Source organism: Protomyctophum parallelum (genome assembly GCF_964188405.1).
Source record: "Protomyctophum parallelum genome assembly, chromosome: 21".
In the NCBI taxonomy this organism is placed as follows: domain Eukaryota; kingdom Metazoa; phylum Chordata; class Actinopteri; order Myctophiformes; family Myctophidae; genus Protomyctophum; species Protomyctophum parallelum.
The window spans coordinates 12,088,091-12,108,244 of NC_139713.1; the positions used below are offsets into that span (position 1 = coordinate 12,088,091).

Here is a 20,154-nt window from a genome sequence, read left to right on the forward strand (position 1 = left end):
GGCTGAAAACAACAGGTCTGGGAATGCCCATATATAGACTTTTCTGAGGGTCGCTAGCCCCTCCTATATACAGGTTTAATGTTTGTCTTTATAGTTCAATGTTTGTTTTAAAAACGCCATTGACAATGAAGGGAACATTTACGTCATCTTGTCCCTATAACACAAACATTAAATGCCATTAACAATAATAGAGAATTTTATGTTTATGTTGTCACCGTTTGTTTTACATCACCATTACATCGCCTAATCAACATGAGTTATATATTAAAAAATAATTGGTGTTTTCAACCCGGGTAGGGCGTAAAATGTGTGCTAATTATGAAGGCCAGGCAGGGCCTCGGGTTAGCCCAGTTAGGGCCCAGTTAGGGCCCAGGTAATTTTCGGACCTGTTTGAGAACTCTAGTTTTCGCCGGCTGCCGGGTGTGGCTGCACTAATAACTTTTGGGTGGGCCCGTCTAGAGTTTAAATGGACAGGTATCAGTCAAAAGGGAGACATCGAAGAGGAAGGATGGGTGGGGAAGGAAGGATCAACATATGGAATGTCAGAACAGGTCAGCTCCATATCCATCCACTCATTAATGCAGAAATATGTCCCATTTCAAGTTTTCAAATATTTGGAAAATAATAGCATTTTGAGGTTCATGGGGAAACGTCTCTGTCTCTGTCACACACACACAGGACACTGAGATGCCAGTAAACAAACTAACAAACCCAAATCGTAACTAAATGAAGCCGTACCTTTTGCTCCGCTGATGGGCTTCAGATAGAGTGCCAGGTCTTCCACACATTCTCTGCAGGCTTCATAGTTTTCGACCTCTGATGGACTGTTCAAGCTCACAGGTTGGGACTCCGGTACCTAAAATGCATACACGCCACGAAAAACAGAATAAGCCCACGACCCTATATACAGTATATATTAACACATGCAGGAAAGATATGGGTGGCTATACTGCACACGTGCACGTGGAAACACACACCCGTGCACGTGGAAACACGCACACCCCCACAAGCCTGATGAAGTGTATACTCAATCATACCACAGAGCATGTTAAAGAGGCATTGAGGGCCTTTCAAACGGAAAGCGAGGAACGCACGGCGCTGTTGCCTGGATCAACGACAGGTCTCCTCCAGGTCTGCTCAAGAGGTGGCGCAACGACGCAAAAGAAAAGCTAAAGAGTTTTCAGGTCTGGTGAGTCCTGAGTCACCTGAGTCGTGCGTCTGCACGAAACGAGCAACGCGCGCAACAAATTCACGGCACAGCGCTCACGTAAATACGCTTGCGTTGTCGCACCGCGACCTGCTCCCCAGTGCTCCGCGCAAACGCGCAGCTCTCATTGGAAACGAACTATAGGCGCGTCACGTCGCTTCGCGTTTGAAGGGCCCTTTAGACATCAGACAACATTTAGCGACTAGACATACTAGCACTTTTACAACAGCTCTGTTGCATGTGGCTTGCTAATATTTCCCCATCGTATATATATACAGTATGAGGCAGCAATCATGCGATTTTCAACCTTGATACATAGTAACGCGATCAGATAGATTGTAGTTATAGTAACAAATGTACACCATTTTTAAGTTTTATTTATTTTTTCATAAAGGTAGGCCTAGTTAAACAACTAGTCGACTAGTAAACTATAGGCAACTAGTCAACTAGTAAAAATCACTAGAAGTGAAAGCCCTACTCTGAACGACGTGAAGCCGTGAGCTGAGGCTGCGGCACACACACTGATTATACTATGGACGCCTTAACAGTCGACATCACACCGATAAGCACCAGCTTGCACGCGCAGGCCGGCAGCACAAGAACCCCGCCTCTCATAAGATGGCAATGGAAAAGTTCCAGCTGCACTCGCGTGTACAAAGTGCACCATCAAACTTTCAGATGCTCTTTTTCTCCCAGTGTGGAGGAAGAATGATTAGGATTTTTGAGTGGTGCAACCACTTGAAATATATATTATAATCCATTGGTTTCTGTTGTGTGTGCGAACGATAATAGCAATTCAAAGCCTCAAAACCACACCTACATTCGCTGTCATATATAAGAACGGGAGGTGCGCTCATGTTCACGGCAGCAGAGCCTGTTTGTGCATGGCATGCACGCGCACCTGCAGCTCATCATCAAGTATAATTTATGCTTCGTCCCGCGATGGCGTCGCGCGCGCAGACCTCTACACTCACAGCAGTCGCATCCGCGATGCGATGTGAGCCTGTATATCAGCTGTTCTCTGCGCAATGAAGTATAAATGTCTCCTAGGGTGCACCTCAACTAGCCAACACACAAGAGGAGGTTGAACGGACTGAAACCAGCGCTCCCCAAAACAGCAGGTTTGCAGATCTGTTGGGAATTGATTACATGAAACAGTCACCTGTGTGCCCAGTCCCAATGTTTGTAAACAAATAATTGGTCTATAGATATTCATAAATGAGAGCTTTCTGCACCTGGCAGTTATGACTGAGTCATGATTCTTGTTTATCTAATAATGCTTTCAGAAACAGCCTCCCTCTTCACTTTTTTGCGCCGACGAAAACCTTTTCCACTGACGAAAACTGGATGGAAAAAATAAAAAAAGCTAAGCTATGATGACTAAAACTAAGACTAAATATACAGACAATTTCGTCAACAGATACAAACTATAGACTAAAATGTTAGGAAGGGACTAGTGGACAAGAGATCCCGTATAAGTCATTTTACAATTAGTTGCATGCTGAAAATAATAGTGTGTAAAATCTGTCATTACGACGGCATCAAGGCCCCGGCAAAACACATTTAGTTCGACTAAATCAACCGTAGATTTAGTCGACTGAAACCGTATGACATTTTAGTCGACTGAAACTATAGACCAACACTAAAACATTCCGGGTGACTAAAACGTGACTGATACGAAATGAAAACTATTCAAAAAACACTATGACTAAAAACTCAAATCAAACTTTGCTGCACAAAAACAACACGCCCCCCACCCCCCCCCTCAAAACCCAACCCACCTGCGCCCCCACCAGCTGCAGCAGGGCCCCGTTGACGGGCAGCAGGTCTATGTCGGTGCCGATGGCCGTCTGGTCGAAGGGGCAGGCCTTGCGGTGCAGCTTGCGCAGGCAGGCCTTGCACACGGTGTGGCAGCAGCCCAGGCTGACGGGCTGCTGGCCGCCGCCGTCGAACTCCTTGTAGCAGACGGGACAGGACAGGAACTCTGTCCACTGGGCCGCCTGCACCGGCATGCTGCCGCCACGGCGCCGAGGGGGGGCGCTGTTGGGTGGTGGTTAGAGAGCTCTCTTCTGCCTCTCTCTCTCTCTCTCTCTCTCTCAGCGGTTATGACATGGCAAAGAAGAACGCACCGCGGCGGGAGCACGCATGCGCGCGCGTGGGGGGGGGTCCTCCTCCTCCTCTTGACCGGCGCAGATGGCGACTGGTGTGTGAGAGGCAAGAGACAGATGGGAAAACAGCGGTTAATTGAGCGTCGTTTAATTTGAGTATTTAAAAGATGTACTATATATGCCGTGTGGTGATGTGATTTGGTGGACAGTAACTATATATGTGTACATTTATACGTACGGTACTTGAGTACCATTTTGAGGTATTTGTACTTTAGCATTTCAAATTTCCAATACTTTTACTTTAAAGGGAAACTTCACCCTTTTTGCAAATAAAAATATATGTTAATGACGTTTAGAAGATTTAGAACACTTTCCTGGGGGTCTTTATGTGTGTGTAATAATAATATGTGGTTTTAGATATTTTAGATTTTAGCAGCGAGCCCAGTGCAAGGCCCCAGTGAGGCTCTCCAACGTTGAGGCGCTCCGCCCTAGTGGTAAGAGCGGGGACTGCAGGCGGATCTGTGGAGTTATGACGAGCGCCCGTTTGCACTTCCGCACCAAATTTGGTGTCCAAATAAAATAAAATGCAGAAGTAGACGGTTCTTCCGGGTGCTTCAAAACGCCACTGAGCAACTTCCACTGAAATTAATAGCGGGGGGGGTGTCATGGACACTGGGCTCACTTACTTCCTTGGACTACATGTTGTCTCAGTAAGACAGCCCTCCCCCTATCCACAAGGAGGAGCAGTGCACCAAAGCATTATGGGAATTGTAGTCCAGGACGGAAGTGAGCTAAAATCTAAAATATCTTAAACCACATTATACACACACAAAGACCCCCAGGAAAGTGTTCTAAATCTTCTAAACATCATTAACATATACTTTTTTGGAAAAAGGGTGAACTACTCCACTACGTCCCAGAGGCAAAAACACTACATTTATTTGAAAACATTAGTTACTACTGTAGTTACTTTGTAGATTATTTGTATTATTATTACTAAACACACTAACAATTAGTGTGTTTAGTAATATATATTTGGCCATTTGAAAATGGCAGATCTACAAGCTCGCGAGTCACAATGCATCGCGATGCGACGCATTGTGAGGATGTTGTAGATCGGCTATTTTCAAAGTACTTTTACTTTTGGTATAAGTATATTTTGATATCAATACTTTTTTACTTTTACTCAGGTTTCTACTTGTAACAGAGTATAGGCTATTACTATAACGTAACTTTTTCTACCAGTCCACTGGTGATTTGAGAAGTGTGCTAAATGACTAACGAAGGCGTCCTCAGTCTTCAAACTCGTTTTGTTATCATTCTCATTCAGAATCTGCCCTATGAGTGATCATCACAGGACACCCCCGTTCTGTGTGTGTGTTGTGAAAACTAAGCGCCGAATGCGTTAATGTATACGTATGATTGTAAAAATGTATAGCCCAAATGGGTGACGTTTTGAACTCAATACAACAGTGGGAGATTTCCAGGGTATAACCCATTTTGGGGCGGGAACCCCTTTTGGTGTTAGCATTATGTTATGCTTTAGCTATTGAAAAATAGCAGATCTACAAGCTCGTAGCGCGCCACCGAGTGGTGCGCTACGAGCTTCAGCTTGTAGGTCTGCTATTTTGGAAAAATCAAAGAACAACTGACATAGAAACATAGCTTTTTCAGAAATCTGTCAGGATTTAGGCGACATTTTTAGAATCTGATCTCAGGTTAAAGCCTTTTGAAACCATAAGAACTCGTGCAGCGACGCATATTTGACAAAACGTACCAGTTGAATGAATCTCTTTTACTTGTCTTTTATATAGAGCGAGTGTGTTGTGTGCATGCGTGCGTGCGTGGTACATTCAAGAATGCCATGTGATGTGAACCTGTTGTTTTCAGAGAAAGAAAATGAAGAGGTTAAATGTAAGGGTTAATCTAACACCTGTCCCACTCCAGACCTTGACCAAAGTAACAGCTGCATGCTGTCAGTTCAGAACAGGTGCTGTTAATTAACATGATATTAGCTAATAATCCATTCAAAAGGATTCAGTCAAGCAGTTAAAGCAGTGGTTCTCAACCAGTGGGCCTTGAGGGGGGGGGTTCCAGGTGGTCCCCATGCAGCTAAACGATGGAGAGTTGGTAACAAAATAGACCCTTATAGATCTTTAACTCTCAAGAGCGTAAAATGAAACCAAATCAAAGAGTTACATTATTGTTAAACATCTGCACTACTTAATTTACAGTAGGTCTACTCAATTCAATGTCATCTCTCCTAATGGCACCAACATCAGTACAGCATGGAATTGTGGACAACATATTTGTCCAGCGACAACCAAATAGTCAAAGTTTTGGGTCTGAGAGGCTAAATGTCATCAAGTGGTGGTCCGTGGCTCAAATACCCAATATATAATGGGCCTTGACATGAAAAGGGTTGACTTTCACTGATTAAAGTTGAAGAACTATATTATGCAAGTTGCATTCTACACACACACAAAAGAAAGTTGCATTCCGCGCACGCACGTACGCACGCGCACGCACACACACACACACACACACACGCAGGGCCGGGGCACACCTTAGCGCACAGCCGCGGACAGAATAAGCTGACGCCCGACGTCATTCCGGCTTTTTAGGCAGCTGGTGGATGGAAAAGAAGCTCTGCCTCCGCGGCTGACTGACGCGACCGACAGATTCCCGGAAACGCTCTCCTCAGCGTCAGTCAGCCGCGGGGGCGGAGCTTCTTTTCCATCCACCAGCTGTCTAAAAAGCCGTAATGACGTCGGGCGTCAGGTTCTTCCGTCCGCGGCTGTGCGCTAAGGTGTGTGTGTGCCCCCACACGGATTTTGTTGTTTGTGACGACCAGTCAAACCTGTTTCATCCAGACTCCAGCCTCAGTTTACTAAACCAGAATCCATCTCCAAGCATATGCACTATAGATAGACAGAGACGAATAGACCGGCATGCAGGCCCTAGTTAACTGTGTGGGTGTATAGCTGAGCATTATGTGGGTGGTGTCCGCTTTAGTTAACTGTGTGGGTGTATAGCTGAGCATTATGTCCGCTTTCACGTGTGCACGCATGAGCTGAATAGACACTGTGGTCTATGTGTACATACATGTACTGTATGTATTAGCATGTGTTTCAGAATAAGATACAACAGCGCACATGGATCCTCCGGTCTTGGTGCTGAGACAAACTGTTAAACTAACAGACATCATGGACAAAATAAAGCAAGGGCTCGCAACTCAACTTTGTGGCGTTTTTATTCACAATCACAGCAGGCACGTTTCGACCCACGTAATGGTCTCTGGTTTCTGCTTATTAATTGTTGTTATTATGATATATTGAATGTGTTTTCATTATAATTATATGCTGACATTGTTCTATAAGTATGATTTTATTCCTGTCAAAAAAGAATGCTCTATACCAAACGGTTGAATTGTCATTTACTGGTACAACTGGCAGTAATGCCAAGATAATATATTGACAATTTATAATGGAAAACAAAACAAAATAATAACTTTTGAACATCCACTGTTGCTAATACTCTATCGATCTTTCTTTCTGTTTACACAAATGGAGACTAAATCATTGTACAGTGCAAGAAACCTGCTGCGATTGTGAATAAATGTACTGTACCTGGAGCATTAGGCCTGACATCGAAATAAAAAAAAACTTTCACTCTGAAAGAATATATATTCAAAGATTTGTGTCGCATTTTTACGATTTTTCAAAAATAGCAGACCTACAAGCTCGTAGCGCTATGAGCTTGTAGATCTGCTATTTTTCAATAGCTAAAGTATAACATAATGCTTAGTTTAAACACCAAAAGGGGTTCCCGTCCAGAATGGGTTAAAAAGTTGAGTTGCGTGCCCTTGCTTATAGTATGTGTTTCCCAACATGCTTTTGTCTTTGTCCACTAACTAAATTCATACAATACTTGTTAGTAGACAAATTCTGACGGTGAACTTTATACCTCTCATTCAACACAGGCTGCCTTGTTAATTTTTTTTACAGATCCATAAAAGAAATCCTCCCCATATTGCACACACACATTTTTTAAATGAACCTTGCACTGTTGTATACTGCATGAACATGTCACTATTCAAATTAAATTTCTATAAAAGCCAATATTATGTCACGAGAAGCACAGACTACAATCCTATACTCCATCACGTGGATGTTTACTAGCCTATGGGTTCCTTCAGACACGTATAAACACAAGAGATTACGCACCATCCAAGTCACCTGCTCGCACGCCGCGCACACCGGTTTGGCGTTGCGCGGTGGAGACCTCCGCTCTGATATCAAGCATGTTTCTCTTTCCGCAAAACGACGCCAAATATAAACACAGTAGTACAGCGATAGTTGTTGCCCAGTGAACACACCGTCCGGCCAGAGGAAAGAAGATAGATAATAAAGGAAAGGTGTCGAACTCGAAGCCTGAAGGGCTCAGAGGAGTTTGGAGCTGCAAAGGGTAGTGGATAGGGTGTCGCCTCTCTCTCTCTCTCTCTCTCTCTCTCTCTCTCTCCCCAGCTCCGAGGGTGAAGTAGTGGTGCCAGATTTGGGGAGTGGTGTGTAGTAGACTCGATGGGCAACAATGCCAGTGATTCAGAAGCTTGTAGAGTCACGTTGACAACCACCTGTCCCTTCTCTGAACAACTGCTCCTTCCTGTTTTTTCTTTTCTTTTTGCAAGAGAGAGAGAGAGAGAGCCCCAGCCCGGCCCATAAGAATAAATAAAAACCCATCCGGGCGTTGAGCCTCATGTGTGTGCTTAATGCCCACGTCTACACGTGCACTGCAAGTCTTTCTTGGACACAATGCAACTGCATGGACAAGAGACTGCGACTCCATAAGATAATTTTTGTAGGTCAATGTCAGTTGAAGTTCAGTCGTGTTGGTATGCAACATGGGCAGGGCAGACAGGACGCATGACGATGTGCATGCATGCATGCATGGCATGCACACGTACGCACGCGCGCACGCACACGCACACACAAAGGGCCCTCTAGATATGAGTACATTTTTGGTCATGTGTCATGTGACTGCACACACACAGTTGGTATGTGGACTGGTTCATAGCAGGAAAACAACTTCCGCATTAAAGGCATGCCTCTCTCACACAGTGTCTTAAGTTATATAATTACATATTAAATGGGGAAACAGGCCAGTTGACTTCTCTCCAGTTTTGTTCACACCAGCTAAAAAAGCATTATAGTCTGCACGGAAGTACAGTTTTCTAATCGTCTCTTGCGTATGTCCAAAACCATTACTTTTCAGGAAATGGAACTTGCGTTCACTTGAATCCATTGTAGTTATTTTGAGTACCACAGACGACAAACAGTCTAAGTCCAAATTTCATTCTGACCCTGAACCCTTATCTATAATTTATACATTATGGATCAATAGTGTGGACTTAGACTGTTTTTGGTCTGTGGCTTAACCACAAGCTTTTCATTGGTTAACTTTGTATAAAACCCACAGACTTATAACCACTTTCATCCTTCTCTCCCGGGTTTTGGGCATGTCATAGGCAATCATTTTCAAAATCCAACAATGATGTAGGTAGGGCATTCATTTAGCCTATATACTTAAAGTTAAAAACAATCTGAACAATCCCTTTAAGTTAAAGGGATAGTTCAGATTATTTTTAACTTAAGCTGTATGAAATACTTGCTATTATTATGGTGGTTGCAAGCAACCGTACTAATTGATTGCCCGAGTCCTGTGGTGGGAGTTCTGCTCTGGTTTTGGTGAAATATTAAGTCGTTCCGGTCATTTAGTGGGGGGCACAGGGGGCCACGCATTAAGAGTAAATTAATCCACAAAACTAACGTCATTTGTATTGTTGACCTTTTTCTAAAATATTAGTGCAACAGTTGTTCTTTTTTTACCCCTCTATCACACGGAACTATGTTTTTTGTGTCCATATCACTATACGCCCAAAAAATGTGATAGAGGGGTCAAAGTTGAACGACAGTTGCGCTAATATTTTAGAAATAGGTCAACAATACAAATTATGGATTAATTTACTTTCACTGCGTGGCCCCAGTGCCCCCCCACAAAATGACCGGAACTACTTAATATTGACAAAAACCAGAGCAGAACTCCCACCACGGGACTCGGGCAATCAACTAGTAGGCCTACAGTTGCAACAATGAATGGCAAGTATTTCATACAGCTTAAGTTAAACAATTCTGAACTATCCCTTTAAAGCATAAAACGTTTATATATGGAGATGACCTGCTTGACAGTGACTAAATGTAAAAACTATGTCTAATTTCCAACGACCTTCCATGTGTCAAGTTGAGGACAGCATGTCATGCTTTACATTCAGGCATCAACACACTGTCTGTTCTGACTTAGCATGTATCAATCTTTATTAATCCCCAAGGGGGGATATTGAAGGAACATAATTATGGGAGCAGCGCTTAATAACGAAGCTGTGCATGTAGGCTACTATACTTTGCTGAACTGGTCTGGTATAATTGGCCAGTGCATGGGAGTGGATGGGAAGTATAACATAGCTTTACCGCCAACTGTTGGCCAGCTGTCACTTGGCTCAGGACAGTCAGTTCTCTGTTGGGCCCCCCCTCTGACGGAGGTGGGCATCTGGAGTTTCCTTTTGGGGTGTGCGCGATGTGTGCGTCTGTCTGTCTGTGTGTGTGCGTGCGTGCGTGCGTGCGTGCGTGCGTGCGTGCGTGCGTGCGAGAGAGAGAGAGAGAGAGAGAGAGAGAGAGAATCTGTCCCTCGGTGTGTCTGTGTGCGAGTTGGTTTTGATTTATGGACCATGTGTAATCTGTGTCTCGTATTGTGTTATTGTGTAGACTGTAGAGCCATTCCAAAGTAACTGTTCGTTTGCTGCACAGTAGACAGCAGTACAGTATAGGGTGTATTAGAGACAGTAGACAGCAGTACAGTATAGGGTGCATTAGAGACAGTAGACAGCAGTACAGTATAGGGTGCATCACTAGAGACAGTAGACAGCAGTACAGTATAGGGTGCATTAGAGACAGTAGACAGCAGTACAGTATAGGGTGCATTATAGACAGTAGACAGCAGTACAGTATAGGGTGCATCACTAGAGACGGAACTGTGCATCACAGTGAAGGTAAAGAGACAAAACAGACAAACTCTGTGCTGCAACTATCCATTATTTTCTGCTCTATCGAATACTTTTTCGATTAATCCTACTGTAAATGCGTCTCTGCGTGTCTGCGTGTCTGCGTGTGTACGGTCAAAATCGGCACACACGCTCCACACCCCCGCAGGGAGTGCAGTGCCCGGTGTCGAGTCGGTCGGACTCACGGTTCTCCAGAACCACCGCAAAAGGCTCTGCCAGTGGGCCTAATCAGCCAAAGTCCCCTCACCTGTGCAATTCCCAGGCACTGGGTCCCATTTTTGCAGTCTTTGGTATGACCCGGCCAGGGGATCAAACCCCGACCTCCCAGTTTCAAGGGGGACACTCTAAGCACAAGGCCACTGAGCTGGTTGTATGGGCACAAAAGGGGCACAGACAGACAGTTAAAACGGGTGCTATGACAAGTTGATGGGTATTATTGTTCCCAAGTTGCATCGTTCTCAATTACGCCGGTGGCCGACGGGCACGTACAGGTCTAGTTCAAATAATCATATAAAGTAAGTAGGCTATGTAGGCCTATAAATTAATACAATGTTTGTTTTTACATTATATACTGTATATCTATTTGTTTTCTATATCAACAAATCGATTAACCAGTTCGAGGGCATAGTCCGACCGCTGTTCCCAACGCTCCGTCGGAAATTACCATCGGATCCCATTTTGTACTGAAATATTTTGTAACTTTTCAACTATACAGTGACAGTGACATGCCCAAAATTGGGAGTGATTATGAATTGATTATTTTAGTTTTTTTTTAATAATAGATTAAATCGATCAGCAATAATGTGCACAACATAAGACCTTATAACGCAGAAAGTACTCAATTTAGGCAGAATTCATCAGAATATACCTGTCGCTTGACCCATTTGACACCAGGGGGACTCTAAACTTGACAGTACAGTATATTGTGTTATCAACTTGCGCTCCTGTAACCAGAGGACACCTTTTAACCCATTTTGGGCGGGAACCCCTCTTGGTGTTTTAAGCATTATGTTATACTTTAGCTATTGAAAAACAGCAGATCTACAAGCTCATATTGTAGGCCTGCTATTTTTGAAAAATCGTGAAAATGCGGCGCAAAACTTTGAATATATATTCTTTCAGAGCGAGCGTTTTTTTAAGTCAAATCTTTGCTTCTGGGATGGGGTCCCTGGAACAACATATTTTCAGATGGGGGTCGTGGCCAATTACATAATTATAGTTTCTGGGGTCCTTGAAATGAAATATTGAGAACCACTGACAAAAACTGTCATGATGTATAGAATCGTCCTCAGGTCTAAATATGTTAAAGGTACATTTTTACACTCTCGGGTTTAAGTTTGCACTGGATCGTGCTGTGGTGCAGAAGGCAGGTGGGCTATCCCTGCAGGGTTGTCTGTGGTTAATGTGCTAAAAACTGCTGATGGACAGCTGATGGGCAGCCACTTATGCCTCATGGACTCATGCCTCCCTCCCTCCCGCACGCACGCACGCACGCACGCACGCACACAGCTACGCCACAGGGGTCGGGGGATAAAACCTGAAGCCATGGAATGTGAGGTAATATTAGGACATGTGTCTCTGCCTGGCTCTTCTCCCCCCCGACAACCCGGCCCCAGCTATACCGGAACACAGCGTTCTGTATTCACGTATACTGAGAAAAAAACCCGTGTGTGCCCGTGTGTGTGTGTGTGTGTGTGTGTGTGTGTGTGTGTGTGTGTGTGTGTGTGTGTGTGTGTGCGTGCGTGCATGTGTGTGCGTGTGCGTAAGTGTCAAAAGCACTGATTGCGTAATAACAACATGAGCAAATTAGTTGACAGGGTTAGTCTGTAAATTGATCCCCTTAAACCCTATGGCATCCCTATACTATGGGGGGGGGGGGGGGGGGGACATTCGCAAAAAACACCCGATCTACAAGCTCACAATTCATTGCGTTTGCCACACATTGTGAGCTTGTGAGCTAGGGACAACTGAAACTCAGGTCAAGTTCAGTGATTAAGTCTGGCAACAGTGTAAGCCCAGGCATCACTCAGACATAGCCTTAGAACAGGGGTGGGCAACTGGCGGCCCGGGGGCCACATGCGGCCCCCACCTTCACTTAATGCGGCCCGCATGTTAATATCAGACTACTGATATATTGATTTCAGCTGTTACAATTCCAAACACGCTTTGATTACTTCATGACTATAGTATTAAATTACTAGTACTTAATTACTAGTATTACAGTGTTATTGTCTTTTTGTGTCCAATGTAGTTATGTTAACAGTTCATAAAGTTAACATAACTATAACTAAATGCAATTGAAATTCAATAAAAAGGTAACTTTTCAGGATTCAGGACAATTATTCAGGTTTTCAATTAAAATATAGCAAGAAAATAGCTGATCTACAAGCTCAAAACGCATCGCATTGCGACGCGTTTTGAGCTTGCAGATCGCCATGCAGGTCAAAGTTGCCCACCCCTGCCTTAGAAGGTCAAGATCCTTTAGAAAAGCTTCACATCACCCACGCCACGCCACTGTACGCACGCCACCACACCACCACACCAACACAAAAGATTCCATAATTCAGAAGAGAAATTAATGACCTACATTTTGTTCTTGAGCTCATTAATCAATCTGTCACACACACACACACACACACATTATATAGACTTTGTAAGTCCATGCTGCCTTAGTATAGCAATATGATATATCTTTATATATAGGCTTTGTAAGTCCTGGGGCCTTAGTATAGCAATAAGATATATCTATCTTTATATAGGCTTTGTAAGTCCTGCTGCCTTAGTATAGCAATAAGATATATCTCGTTCGACATGAAAACAAGCTGTTATACAAGATTGGAATGGTTATTATTGTGTCCAAGGAAAGGAACAATGCAGTAGACTATAGGGCATACAGTACAAAAACAAACAATAATAAATATACACAATGCAGGAATACTATACTACGATGAAAACACTACGGCAGTGGTTCCCAAAGTGTGGTCCGGGGACCCCCAGGGGACACCGGACCCCCAGTGTACAAATGGAAACAAATGTACCCTAACGGGTCCATTTGGTTCCATTTGAACACTCTCAGAGTTAAATTAACGTTGATTTTACAATATAAATCGGGGGTCCCAGAGATAGAAGGGCCATTAAATGGGGGTCTGTAGACTACTAATGCATGTCAAACTGGGGGTTCTTGAAATTAAACGGGTGGAGAATCACTGCTAGAGCCGTACAAATCTTCCCTGGCATATCTCTTCAAATGGGGGTCCTCGGGCTAATTGGTGCCAACTTGGGGGTTCTTGACATGAAGAAATGTGGGACCCACCCACTGCACTATACGGTCACTGCTAGTTGATGAATGAAATAAACTGTATATTACCTGAATATTAATATATTGCACAATTATCATTTTATAACTTGTAACTCATAATAATAATAATAATAATAATAATAATTATAGTGAGTTTCAACTAAAGTCTCATAATAGTGCTGAAGCATTGTGACAGCACAAATCAGGATCTAAAATAAATAAATAAGTGAACAATAAATAAATGAATAAATAAATATAGGACCTGAACGAACTCTTCGGCAAGTAATGATTAAAAGTCAAATTATTATGTGTTTCTCCGACAGGCACACACGCACGCACGCAAGCACGCACGCACGCACGCACACACACACACAACACAGGCTATATTCCACTATAGTGGATTTCACTGTCTTCACTCCTCCTCAGTCTATTTGTTGTGACTGTGGGTGTTTGTTTGTGGATGTGTGTGGTTATATTCACTGTGATATTATAACATCATTTATGTGGGCGTACGCCGTGCAAAACTATATCCGCGGAACTGGACCAACATGCAGGCTATTATTCACTGTGAAGTGATGGTTGATGGAGCTTTCATCAACTTTCTTCAACATGTGGTACTAGCTCTACTATATAGGCCAGGGGTTTTCAACTGATTGTGAACCAGGGACCACCACCCTAATCAAGCTAGCCTAGGGACCACTGTTGTGTTGGGAGGGTATATGGGCTAAGCTTAGCGCTTTCATAACACTTGCTATATGCTATGCAATATATACATACCCCTGTTTCTTAACAGATGGTCCATGGACTACTAGTGGTCCATGGCATAATAGGCCTGCAGGTGGTCCATGGGAAAATGTTTTAAAATATAAATACATTTTCTTTGTTAGATGTATTAAAATATGTTTAAATAATACAGTATTTCAAAAGTCCATCAAATGTAAGAAAATTACTTGAATCGATAGCTATAAAAAGATTGAAATTAAACATCAAATGTAAGAAAATATTTGCATTGATAGCTAATAAAAAGATTAAAATTAAAGTATGACTGTTAGGGGCTTGATTTCATTCATTGCACGATACTACGTGCAACAAATTGTATCAAGTCAAGGCATTATTTAACTGAAATATACGAGTGGTCCAGAGCCAGAAGATATATCTTTTGAGAACCACTGATCTATTCCTATCCCACGGTTACACTTCTCTCTTACTTTATCCATCCTCCGATTACACTCAGGTTAACTGATACAGTACTGATAGAGCAGACAAATGGGCATTTCCTATAAATGATGACTCAATCAGGTAAGCTGGTAGACTGCACCCTTCTTGAGAACTCCCTTTTCTGTGGAATTTCTTAACCTCAGACTTCCCAGTAACTGGTAACATGTATGCACTTCCACGTCCGCCAAAAGTAGTGCATTGTTCCGTGGAAGAAAATACAAATTATTTACTTTGCTACAATACTAAATGCATGGTCAGGGACCACATGCAATACCTTCACGGACCACCAGTGGTCCACAGACCACCTGTTGAAAATCCCTGATATAATTGCTATATCTAGGAAATCCTGGTTTGCATGCTTAGCCTATAGTGGTTCCCAAAGTGGGGTCCGGGGACCCCCAGGGGTACTTGAGGGAGTTCCAACCATGCAGCTAAATTATATAGTTTGTAACCAAATGGACCCTTATGGGTCTATAACTCTGAGAGTGTACAAATGGAACCAAACGGACCCTAACAGGTCCATTTGGTTTCATGTTGTTTCATGGGCACAGGTCTCCACAGGTTGGGAGTGTGTGTGATGTTTGGCAAAATAATATATAACTAGAAAAAGTGCCCTTCTGGGCACAGGTCTCCACCAGGATAGGAATGTAGGACATGGCATGACTATGGAGATCATGTGTACCGATTTGCGTGAAATTTGGATAAAATCTGAAGGAGTAATAATAGAAAATGTGTTTTACATATGTCGGCCTCCTGGTGGCGCTATAAAGAGCAGATGTGAAAAATTCCAGGCAAAGGTTTTTCCTTGGCCTCTAGGGAGTTGGCATACAAAGTTATCCACAGATCCGTGCAGATAGAGGTAAAAACACTTTTCGGCCAGTTATAGCGCCACCTTGAGGCTGAGTTGAAATTGTTCATGTGGCATTTTGTCCTCGGCCTAGTGGGAATGTGGGTGCACAATTTCACGGAAATCACGCGATGTGTTCATGATTTGAAGCATTTTGTTTGAAAGTGAGCATTCCTGTGAACTTTGGAAGCCAATCTTAACCAATCAGGATGGAGTCTGAGAACTGTGAAAGACCGGTTTCGTTGAATGGCTCTAGAGAGACTGTGTACCAATTTGCGTGATGTTTGGACAAAATCTGTAGGTGTACTGTGCAAAAACTTGTTTTGCACAAAGCGGCCTCCTGGTGGCGCTATAACAGGCCGTTCTGGAAAGTTTGGGGCAGAGGTTCATCGTTGGCATCCAGGGAGTGTGTGTGCAAAATTTGGCATCGACCGGGTTAACGGTGGCCGAGATTAGCTGCTCACGGACGGACGGACACACACACACACACACACACACACGGACGGACGGACGGAGTGCAAAACATACTCTCTCCCCATGCCTTCGGCCTGGTGGAGACAATAATATATATATATATATATTAGGGATGCACCGAAAGGGAAATTCTTGGCCGAAACCGAATACCGAATATAGGAAACAGTTGGCCGAAAACCGAATACCGAATAGCCAAATACATCTTTGTTGTAAAGCTACCTGAGACATGATTATGGATTTTCATAATCGATTCATCGGGCGATTATTTAAACGATTAATCGGATTATGGCACCTTTTTGTAATTACCTTTAAAAAATGCTTCAAGTTATTGTAGGCATGTTGTAACTAATAAAGACAATAAAAATGAATAATCCTTCAAAACACACACACACACACACACACACACACACACACAATAGCATGCTAGCTGTTCTTATTTAGCACCCATATTAGCATGTTCTCTAGGCTCTAGTATCACATATTGCCAAAGTTAAACAGCACTGAACAACTGATCATTGTTAAGCAAAACGTTCACGGACGTTCTGCTTCTGCTTTTGCCCTATGCCCACTTCAATGCGCTGCTGAGATTACATACACAGGTGGAACAAATTTGAGGAGCTAACGAGCATGCTACACTGCTAGTGTTTGTCGTAGCCTGCCTGCAAGCTCACATATTTAGACATTGGGGAGCATTTTTGGTCATACGACAAAAGAATAGACAGTGGCGGTGCTCACAAATGCCATGTTTTGGGACCTGTTTTGGGCATTTTGCAACCTGTTGATGAGCTTGCAGTTTTCGCGGAGCGCATCGCGCAGCCACAGAGCAACTTGACGCTCTGTGTGTGTGTGTGTGTGTGTGGGAGACTGAAGTTTGGAGAGAGAGAGAGAGAGAGGGGTAGATGCGGAGCGCTCTGGTTACGTTCAAGACAATCGCATGTTGTGTTTATACCGACCCGGTGTTTTGACTATTGGGTGATATATTTTCGGCCTATTTGAGCCGAAACCGAATAGGCCGAAAATACATTTTTAGCCATTTTCGGCCGAATATTTTCGGTGCATCCTTAATATATATATATATATATATATATATATATATATATATATATATATATATATATATATAAAATCAGGAATTGCCCTGTTATAGCGCCACCGTGAGCCTGATTTGGAGAAAAGAAATGAATGCCATGCCATGTCGTCCTCGGCCTAGTGGAAATGTGCGTGTATAATGTCACGGAAATTGCACTGTGTTTGTGATTTGTGGCATTTTGTTTCAGACGGACCAATCATGTGAGCTTTGGAAGCCAAACTTAGCCAATCAGCATGGAAGATGGGAAATCGTGCAGAACTGTGTTGATCACATGACTATGGAGATAGTGTATACCAAATTGTGTGATGTATGGATAAAATGTGTACGAGTAATCTACATAAATGTGTTTTGCCAAAAATCGGCCTCATGGTGGCGCTATAACAGGCCGTTGTGGAATATTTGTTCATCGTTGGCATCCAGGGAGTGTGTGTGCAAAGTTTGGCATGGATCGGGCCAACGGTGCCGGAGATTAGCTGGTAACGGACGGACGGAAGGACGGACAGACGGACACACACACGGACGGAGTGCAAAACATACTCTCTCCCCATGCCTTCGGCCTGGTGGAGACAATTAACATTGATTTTACAATATAAATTGGGGGTCCCATGAGAAATGCCATTAAATGGGGGTCCGTAGACTATAATGCATGTCAAACTGGGGGTCCTTGAAATTGGGTTTGAGAGTCACTGCTAGAGCCCTACAAATCCTCTTCAAATCTCTTCAAATGGGGGTCTGTGGGCTAATTAGTAATTACTGTCAATTTGGGGGTCCTTGAAATGAAAAGGTTTTGGAACCACTGGCCTATATAATGCATGCATGCATGTTTTTATGTTTCTATACATATTTGTATTTACATATAATTAAGGCTATAATGTCACTACTCACCATGGCGTGCACAGACATTTAGAGGGGCAGGTGCTCAAGTGAAAAAAAGGGCACCTTGTGCAGCACATTTTGGTGCTTTAGCTATTGAAAAATAGCAGATCTACAAGCTCATAGCGCGCTACGAGCTTGTAGGTCTGCTATTTTTTTTTTATCGAAGAACCACTGACATAGAAACATAGCTTTAGATTGTGGGGGCCTAAATAATATACTAGAAGCGTTTTTTATCAAGATTTGATCAATGTCACCATGTCCACAGACTCCACACACTACAAATTAAGAAAGTTTTTTAAGAACACATTGCCAAAAAGGGCAGGGGGTGCTCTAGCACCCCTAGTGTCTATCTATGCACGCCACTGCTACTCACTATATATACGTTCACATTCGTAAATCTAAGACAATCTGCACTAACAACCTGCCATCAACAGTTGAAGACATGCAGATGATGGTCCGGCGGTGGGTGTCGGAACTATATAGCTATTTCTTCCATGGTCAAAAATAAATGATGTGATTTCTGAGATCCATTTATAACGCTATATACCTATATAACTCATCAACAGGAATTAAATTAGGCCTATTTTATGTCATTAATCACACACGCACAAAAAACCCATCTCGATTGTGTGAAACGATCACTTCATTGCTCAGAAGATCGTTCAAGAATCTCGAATTGACTAACGCGCGGAGAAGGAAAGAAAGTAGCCTGGCGCGCGTGTTGGCCACTTACCTCACGCACTGTAACGGAGCACTCGGAGCAGTCCTCTTCCTAGAATAAACATATTCATGGCCGCGTCCAAAAAGAGCGCATCTGGACTGGCAGCGGCAAAAGACACGGAGAACAGATCTTCATATCAGTTGCAATAAAAGCATCCACGAAACCGAGCCGGAATAAAATGCACTTTCAGGAAACCAAAAGGTGTGTGAATGAACGATACGACATCCCAGAGCATATCGATATTTAGAGAGGGGGTTCCTCTCCGTTCTGATTGCTATTTCCACTCCCCCCCTTTCCCTACACAGCACAGGTACAGTAGGCTACAGCCCACACACACACGCACACACACGCGCGCACACACACACACACACACACACACACACACACACACACACACACACACACACACACACACACACACACACACACACACACACACACACACACACACACACACACACACACACACACACACACACACACACCCTCCTCGCGGTTTTTGACAACCATTGCGTCTAGATCCCATCACCCGGAGGTATGACCGCGCTGCTTGTGATTTGTTGGTATGTGGTTGTCAAGGCAACCGCTAATGCGACACAATAGAATTCATAATAATATAATTGTCTATAAAGGATATTGTATATCATGTATAGGGGGTGTATGTATGACAGCATTCCGATTCAACTACATTTTTACTAACATAACTTGTGACTATCTCTTGAACTCGAATAGCCCAACTCATACATTATTAATTATTTTGTTATTTAGGTATAGTTTAATATATTTTTTGTGTCCTATTATATTGTTTACACATGGTCCAATATGCATGGTTGGACTGGATTTTTTACTTGTTGAAACTTTCTACCAATAAATATACTATTAAAAATCCTATTGATTGAAGTATTTATTATCAGTTTGCAGACAGTACATTTTACACTCAATTCAAAGACTGTTACTGCACGACATACATGGTAAAGCGTCACACTTATGTTTACAACAGGGTCCACCATTTTCAATTAATCAGAACAAAAAAAAAACACTTGTGCTAAAAGATACTTTCATAATAGATATTTGTAAAAAAAAAATATATGCCTATATAAATAAAATAAAAAAACTCGGATAGAAAAGTAGGTATGTACTCACTCTCGGCCAATCACAGTGCGACCGACGCCCGGGCTATGGGATTAAGAAAGACTACCTT

The 20,154-nt window shown here is 43.0% G+C and overlaps 1 protein-coding gene across 4 annotated transcripts in view; it reads right to left on the reverse strand.

Annotated features, from left to right (window-relative positions):
- rc3h2 (ring finger and CCCH-type domains 2) overlaps window positions 1-20,154 on the reverse strand; it is a 56,689-nt gene extending 36,535 nt beyond the window's left edge. The window contains exons 1-4 of one of the 4 annotated variants that reach the window (XM_083794272.1): window positions 20,097-20,154; window positions 18,966-19,046; window positions 2,989-3,407; window positions 739-856 (exon numbers count right to left, since the gene is read on the reverse strand). In XM_083794272.1, the coding sequence (XP_083650398.1) occupies window positions 739-856; window positions 2,989-3,219 (349 nt within the window). In that variant the 5' untranslated portion in view covers window positions 3,220-3,407; window positions 18,966-19,046; window positions 20,097-20,154. Of the gene's footprint in view, window positions 1-738; window positions 857-2,988; window positions 3,408-7,541; window positions 7,665-18,965; window positions 19,367-20,096 lie in introns of those variants that run through there. The other 3 variants (XM_083794274.1, XM_083794271.1, XM_083794273.1) reach the window with 3 other exon arrangements.